The sequence below is a fragment of the Centrocercus urophasianus genome, unplaced genomic scaffold (genome assembly GCF_019232065.1).
Source record: "Centrocercus urophasianus isolate 14NV4802_14NV808 unplaced genomic scaffold, USGS_Curo_1.0 seq_19, whole genome shotgun sequence".
NCBI lineage: Eukaryota > Metazoa > Chordata > Aves > Galliformes > Phasianidae > Centrocercus > Centrocercus urophasianus.
In genome coordinates, this window is record NW_024884744.1 from 8,972,135 (window position 1) to 8,979,647 (window position 7,513).

Below are 7,513 nucleotides of genomic sequence, written 5' to 3' on the forward strand. Positions count from 1 at the left end.
CACCTCTTGCTCCCTCCAAGCCTATCTCCTGGGGATGTCTCCTCCCGCCCTCCCTGCTGCCTTCCAGGGGCAATCAGGGAGCTGCAGACCACCCTTATCTGTGGCCACCCGTGGGCAGGGCTCCAAGGGCAGTATCAGTGGTGTGGCTCAGGCCCTGTGGCCCCCACCCCTCTGCACTGAGGCTGGGTATAGGGGCACCCTGACTATTGCACATTGATGCTGTGACCGTTGCACGGTGACACTTTAGGGCTCAGCACCTCTTGCATCCTTCAACCCCACAGCAGCACGCACTCACCACCTTTGCAGGTGTTTGGGTGTTGCACTGCAAGGCAGACGGTGCAGCGTTTGTGTGCTGCAGGATCCAGCCCCCGTCCTGCTCCAGCCTTCCTCTTCCGGTGGTTTCCTCCCAGCACCCTGGGAAAGCTTTTCCTGTCCCTTTCTCAGTGCTGCAGTCGCCGCACTTTATTTGTTTATCTTGAGCTTTGTCCATCCTCGTGCTTCCAGTGCTTCGTGGGGTGCTGCTGGGACGGTGGCAGGGCTGAGTGGGGACACTGCCCTGAACCCAAAGCCATGGGGTGGGGGCAGTGGTGCTGTGCAGGTGCCACCATCCCCAGCCACATGGACTCTGCAGCTCACAGTCCCAGGCAGAAAAGTGCATGGAGGGAAGTGTTTATTGCCTGTTTATCCAAATGGACCACAGCATGAACACTGGGTGAATGAGCTGCCTTTCCATGCGTGCCAGCTGCCCTCGGTGTCGGTGATGGTTGTCACTCCTTGGTGTCCTGGTTATGTGGCATGGCACTGGGCTCTGGGAGGGAGAGAAAAGCATGGAGATGAAAGTCCTGGGAGTCAGGGCCTGCTCCAACCACAACCCAGGGAGCCAGAGGTGGGTGGAAAACCACCCCAGGCAAATATTTCCATTTCCAGAGCTTTTCCAAGTATTGGGAACGCTGACCCAACAGCTGCGTGGGCAACGCTGGCATGGCAGGAGGGCTCTGGTGAGCTTGTTTGGGCAGGTTTTCAAGGGCCAAATGGTTTTGTTTAAGGAAAAATGCTAACCCACCAGACAGAACCCTGCCAGCGCTGCTGGTGGCCCCTCAGAGCACTGCACCCATGAGACTGAGATTTCCTGAGCTTTCAGGTACTGGGGAGACCGGTGGGTGAATGGCTGGGTCTGGGAGCTCCCTTTTCCTTCTGTGCAGAAGGGTTTTTTGGCAGGCAGGGTGATCCTGCCTGCACCAAGGGATGGATGCTTACCTGCCTTCAGCTCCTGCTCATCCTCCTTGCCTTTACCTGAGGCAGCAGCCTGTGAGGACAGGAGTGGCTGTAGGGAGAAGGGGTGAGTGACCCTGGGGCCACTGTGCGGGGATGGGGGCAGAAAACAAGAGGAGAAGCCCCTAGCTGCCCCATCCCATTCATCCCACTGCACTGCACTCTCCACAACCATCTCCATGGCAGGGCCAGATGTCAACATGGCATTGCAGGCACGCTGCATGCTGCTGGCACAGCTGGTGCTGGCTGTGGGATGTAACTGCCCTACCTGCTGGCTCTCCTGTTCCTGAGACATTGCTGCATCCTGATGGGGTGATGTCCACACTGCCAGCACCGAGCCGTTGTTGGATGGTGGTGAGCTCACGGAGGAGTTGGTAGCGATGGTCTCAGTACTGATGGTGTTGGTCAGAAGCAGCCAGGCAGGGTGGGACAGGGACAGTCCCCACAATGCCTGGCAGGTTGGGGCATCACACCGGGCACCACACTCACCTCGACTTCCATAGGGCACAGCATAGGCAGGTGTAAGCCTGGGAGTGCAGAGTGGCACGGTGTGACCCTTGGGATGGGGATAGCTGGGGACTCAGTGCAGGTGGTGTCACTGAGAGGGGATGGAGAGGGATGATATGGGTGGTGTGGGTACCTCCTTGCGCTCAAGTGCCTGCACAGTGGGATTGAGCTGTGTGGAGCATCGATGCGTCATGGTGCCATCCACTGCTCTGGTGCCCTGTGGCCGTATCCGCTGCCTCGGTGTGCGCTGCACTCGGGTGCCCCAGAGGGCCCAGAGCACGATGGGGTTCAGGTAGAGGATGGTGAAGAGGGTGACCGTGATTCTGTAAAGTGAGTCAGGGACAAACAGCCACGAGCACATCGTGCACCAGGGATATGCGCAGCAAAGGGAACAGGCTCCAGCATGCACAGCCCAAACAGCACTGCAGGGTACACGACACATGTGCATGTCAGGGCAGGGCTCTGCCTCCTGGCACCAAGGATACACGTCGATCTTCTGCAGGGTGATGGGCTGCAGGGGGCAGAGCAGCGGGAGGAGGATGCAGGACAGCTGCACTGCCACGGATTGGGATGTAGCGACCGTCAACAGGAGGTGGATGCAGCGGTAATAGGAGATGGTGGAACGATGCCGTGGGCAATGCTGGGACCTGATGTTCTGCCTCGGTGCCTGGCAATGCTGGCAGAAGGGCTGTGACAGAGGGGTGCTGGCAGTGGGGCACTCCACTGGGACCAGGGGCACCCAGGGTCCCACTGCCCCCTCTGCACAGCATGCACACTTGGGTATGCATATAAAGGGTGCAGGGTGTAGGGAGAGGGGTGTGGGATACGATCAGTGGGGCTGCAATGTACTGGAGGTGTGCAGCACTTTGTCCTTTACCTTCTTGCAGCTATCACAGCAAAGGCAGAGGAATTGATGCCAGCAGGAATGGTGGCAGCGCTGCCGCCTCACTGTGCTGCTCTGCTCCAGCACATCCCTCTGGGTCCTTCCTGCAGGTGACACAACAGGGACCCCACTCCTTCCAGACCTGGAGCCATCCCCTGCTGCCCCGTCCCCCTGTATCCTTGTGTCCCACCTGTCCGGAGGAACTCCAGGCTGGAGAAGCTGAATGCCAGCAGACTGGTGGCAGCCTGGATGAGGAGGATGGTGGTGAAGAAGGGACCCAGTGGCAAGCTGTGCAGGGCCAGCCAGCTGTACCTGTGGGATGGAACAGGGCACAGAACTGTGGTCACAGAGCAGGGTGAGCTGGTAATGTGAAAGGGCAGTTCTGCCACCCCATGGGTGCTACAGTGGAGTGGCTTACGGGTATGAGACCAGCAGGTGCAGGACCAGGAGGATGCTGAAAGGAAAGGAATCAAGGAGCTCCATGGCGAGCAGAGCAGCTGCAGGGCCTCACAGGCTGGACTGGATCCCCTTCCCTGGCAGCTGTGGCACAACAATCTGTGTTCCACTCCTATGGTAACTATTGCATCCCTGCTACACCCCATGGCAACTGCAGCTTCCTGTTCCGAGTGCTGGGGAGTCTTTTAGGGTGTGAGTGCCACTCTGAACTTTGCAGGAGCCCACTGCATACCAGAGCTCATTTTCCTTGGGGTGCTGGGAGGGCACCAGGAGTGTGAGCATGCCCAATTCCCAGGAGTCCATTCAGAGCAGGGACACACTGAATCCCAATTCCCAGCTCAGAGTGCCCCCTCCCCAGGCCACAGCTTTGTGTCTGGGGCTGATGCTGAGCAGCAGTGCTGAGTGGTACCAGCCCTACCCTCTGGCATCACGGTGCTCAGTTAACTGCTGGGAGCTGAGTCCTTGCAAACTTCTCACCTGCTGCCATGAGCCTGCAAAGCCACAAGAGTGACAGGAAGGACAGACAGACGCTCAGCCATCTGCCAGGCTTCCCATGGCCTAGTGGTCAGAGCGGCACCAGGGTGGCAGGCAATGTGACACCAAATCTTGCCCCACTCCTTCTGTGCCCCAACAGGGGGGCACACGGGGACCAGGGCACCCAGGCACCATGGGATGACCACCCAAGCCCATCTGTGGGGTGCCCAGAGGGTGGGCAGGCAGAGCCCTGCATACCAAGCTCTGGGGACACTCAGGCACCATGGCACATGTCACAGACACTCCTCCCAGGTCGATAACCGTGTGGCCAAGGCACTTCGTGGGGCTGGGCCAGAACCAAGGCCTCACCAATGAGCGCCCAGAGCTGGTTAAACTTGAATGAGACACCAAAGCCTCCCTGCGGTCCCTGCCCTCGGGACTCTGACCCTGCGTGGGGACAGCACAAGTAAACCAACGCAGTGCCGAGCAGCCCCGCAGCTGCTGGGACAGAGCTGGACAGAATGGACCCCACCATAGAGCTGGCAGATGACCCCAGGTGGGTGCCTGGGATCCCCATGCTGCTGGGTTGCTTTGTACCCCTTTTTGCAGTGGGAGTTGGGTTACGTAGAGGAAGAGGTGATGCGAGGGGCTGGGTGTCTCCGTGTCCCTGCTTGCTCTCAGCAGCACTCCCCTTCACTGCAGGTTCCCTCGGCCGCTGGTGGAGATGCTGATGCGGAACTTCAGCGTGCCGGCCGCATGCTTCTCCCTGCCACCCACCTCCTGGCAGCTGCTGCAGCGTAAGTGTGGGGAGTGGGCAGCGCGGGGGAACTCCCCTCTTGTCGCCTGTGGGAGCAGGAGGGGGATGAGAGACAGATGGAGGTGGCAGAAGGCCGCTGCTTGGGTCTCATTCCCCCCACCCCAGACAGGGGGAACAGGACAGGACTCAACAGAACCAAATTCTTGCCCCTCTCTGGCAGAGCTGGATATGATCCAACTCTCCATCACGGGCCTGGCCACCATCCTGACGCTGGTGTCAGTCATCATCTACGTGGAAGAAGCCCTCTATATCTACCGCAAGACCAGCTGCCCCATCAAGATGAAGACCCTTTGCTGGAGCAGCTCAGCCCCTACGGTGAGCTGAGCCTGGGGGCGGCACCGGGGGTCTGAACCCCCGTGGGGATGGAGGACAGCACTGTGCACAGCACATGTCTCCTCCAGGTCGTGACTGTGTTCAGCTGCTTCGGGCTGTGGATCCCACGCTCCATGATGGTGGTGGAAATGGCCACCACGATGTGAGTATGGCCTGAGCTGGGACAGTGGGGCCTGGCTGCTTTTGCCACCTTCCTCCTCTTCCTCGTTTTCCTCCTTCCCAGGTACTTTGCCACCTGTTTCTATGTCATGATGATGGTTATGGTGGAGGGCTTTGGGGGGAAGGAGGCCGTGCTCAGCACCCTGAAGGACGTGCCCATGGTGGTGAGCACCGGGCCCTGCTGCTGCTGCTGCCCCTGCCTGCCCCGCATCACCATGAGCAGGTGAGGAAGGGATGGGGCAGGGCTGCTGGGATGAGACAAGTCCCAGGCAGGGAGATGCAATCAACTTCTCCCCACGCTAGGAAAAAGCTTCGGCTGCTTATACTGGGGACCTTCCAGTATGTCCTCCTGAAAACAGCTTCTGTCTTCCTGGGACTGGTCCTGTACACTGATGGGAACTACAACCCTGCTGATGTGAGTGCCACGGTGGAGGGCAGGGAGGGGCATGTGTGACAGGGCAGCCCTGCCAGATGCTGTTCCTCCCCACAGATCTCGGCGGAGAGCGTGGCACTCTGGATCAACACCGTCATCGGAGCCTCCACCCTCTTTGGGCTGTGGGCACTGGGTATCCTCTTCCGACAGGCACGACTGCATCTGAAGGAGCAGAACATGCAGGCCAAATTCACCTGCTTCCAGGTAAGCCAGCAGCTTACGGAGCACCTGAAGCACGAGGAGAGCTCTTCTCAGCCAGAGAGAGGCAGTGTGACAAGGGGAAGAGTCAGGCCTAGTTGCTGAGAGCAGTGGCTGCTTGTGGGTCCCCGTGACGGGCAGTGCTGTTCGTTTCAGGTTCTCCTTGTGCTGACAGCACTGCAGCCTGCCATCTTCAGCATCCTGGCCAACAACGGTAACATTGCCTGCTCGCCACCCTTCTCCTCCAAGGCCAGGTCACAGCGTGAGTTGGGAGCTCAGGGCGAGGGGTGCTGGCTCCTGGCTAAGCATCTCCAGCACGCAGCAGGGAGCGGACATGGTTGGTGAAAATACCTTCAAATAATCTCTGTTTCCTGTTTTCAGAGATGAACATGCAGCTGTTAATCCCGCAGACCTTCATCCTGGTGGTGGTGGCACGGATGTATTACCGCAAGCAGGATGACAAGCCAGGCTACCAGCCTGTCAGCATCACAGCCACCAGCAGCAGTGCCTAGGTGTGAGCAGATGAGGGTATAAGGGCAGAGCTGCCAGTGTGCTGCCAGCCCAGCACAACCCTTGAAGCCTGCTGGGAGCAAAGGCAGCAGAAGGGGAAAGGACATTTTGGGATCTGGAAGCAGCCCTCCAGCCTGGGGGGGTTCCTGGTTGGCACTCAATAAAGATAACTTTGTACACGCGTTGTGGTGGTGGCTGGGATTGGATCTGCTCCTGTCCTTGATGGGCAGGACACGATTTCAGGTGGTGAGGTAGAAAATCCCCAAAGCCTCTTCTCCTTCAAACTGTGGCTAAAATGGAAGATGAGGAAAACACGTCTGTGCTAGAACAGCAGAAGGGACGTGGCACACAGCGAGTAAAATGATTTTGCATTTATTTGGCTAATCATAGATGCAAAAAAAACAAAGACAAAAACAAAAAACCAAAAACAACTCCAGCACAAGTAAGACACAGAGTTGTGCACATAGGGCCATACAGACAAACCAGTACAGTGGACACTGAGTGGGAAGAGCCAGCCTGAGGCAGGTGGGACTGGAAGGGAGAGCACGACCAACTGATGGTCAGAGATGGGCAGATCACGGGTGCTAAGAGCAGAGCTTGCTGCTGGGCACCACCAAAACTTCTCACCCCCATCACATGGCCTCAGCACAACGCACAGGGGAAAGGAGGAGTAGGAAAGGCAGAGCTCCCAGTTTGTACTTGCTCAGCTCATTCATTTCAGCGAAAAGCTCTGCCCCACCAGGGGCAGTGGGAAGTGACTCAAACTTTTTGCGGGCAGTTGAGCTCAAAGTGAAACTGCTCAACCAGCAGATACTTCAGTGAGCAGGGCTAAGATTGTACAACTCGACACACTCCTAGCAACAGACCATGACCACCATCAACAGCCTCGTAGGCACCAACACAAGCGGCAGGGCCCAGAAAGCCCATGAGTTTTGGCACATGCAGCACACGGTCAAGGAGCAGAGTATGGGACTGGGTCACCTTGTTGACCAGCTCCTTACCTGCGACAGGCAGGAAACCCAACTCTTACAGCTGGGAGCCCTTGTGAGCACTTGGAGGGCACAACGGGAAGAGGCAAGGTCTGTTCTCACTACTGCCAGCCTATTTGCAGCTCCAGCACCCACCTCAGGTTACAAGAGCTGGATCCCAATAATCCCAGTACAATCCCTCTCGGGCAGGACTGTCTCACAGAAGCTGATGCCTCTGGCTTTAGCAGCATTGAATTCCACATAGGACTGCATGTTCTTCAATGCATGCTAGTGAAGTTTTATTTTGCCAGTCTGCCTCTTAACTCATGCTCGGTTCTCTTCCAGGTGCTTCTTTTGAAGAGGGTGGCATGGCTGAGGGTTATATGCAGGACAGCCCCGAAGCAGCAGCACCACACATCTGAGAGAGACAAGATGTTCCTGGAGAACTCTGCTCATGTCTTTTGCCCGAAGACCAAGCTCTGCCATATTTATAAGACAGAACT

General features: G+C 57.7%; 2 protein-coding genes across 2 annotated transcripts; one reads left to right on the forward strand and one right to left on the reverse strand.

Moving 5' to 3' along the window:
- Positions 1–727: 727 nt before the first annotated feature.
- On the reverse strand, positions 728–3,145 carry LOC122161431. Its single transcript, XM_042820871.1, has 8 exons — positions 3,081–3,145; positions 2,853–2,974; positions 2,265–2,502; positions 1,913–2,102; positions 1,762–1,799; positions 1,541–1,664; positions 1,258–1,324; positions 728–808 (listed from the first exon to the last, which is right to left on the reverse strand). Exons 1-8 carry the CDS (start codon positions 3,143–3,145, stop codon positions 768–770), a joined length of 885 nt encoding a protein of 294 aa, XP_042676805.1. The 3' UTR covers positions 728–767.
- An 869-nt stretch (positions 3,146–4,014) lies between these two features.
- SLC51A (solute carrier family 51 subunit alpha) lies at positions 4,015–6,224 on the forward strand. Its single transcript, XM_042820333.1, has 9 exons — positions 4,015–4,148; positions 4,295–4,389; positions 4,570–4,724; positions 4,811–4,884; positions 4,966–5,124; positions 5,205–5,316; positions 5,392–5,538; positions 5,689–5,794; positions 5,914–6,224. Exons 1-9 carry the CDS (start codon positions 4,114–4,116, stop codon positions 6,042–6,044), a joined length of 1,014 nt encoding a protein of 337 aa, XP_042676267.1. The 5' UTR covers positions 4,015–4,113; the 3' UTR covers positions 6,045–6,224.
- The last annotated feature ends 1,289 nt before the right edge of the window (positions 6,225–7,513 follow it).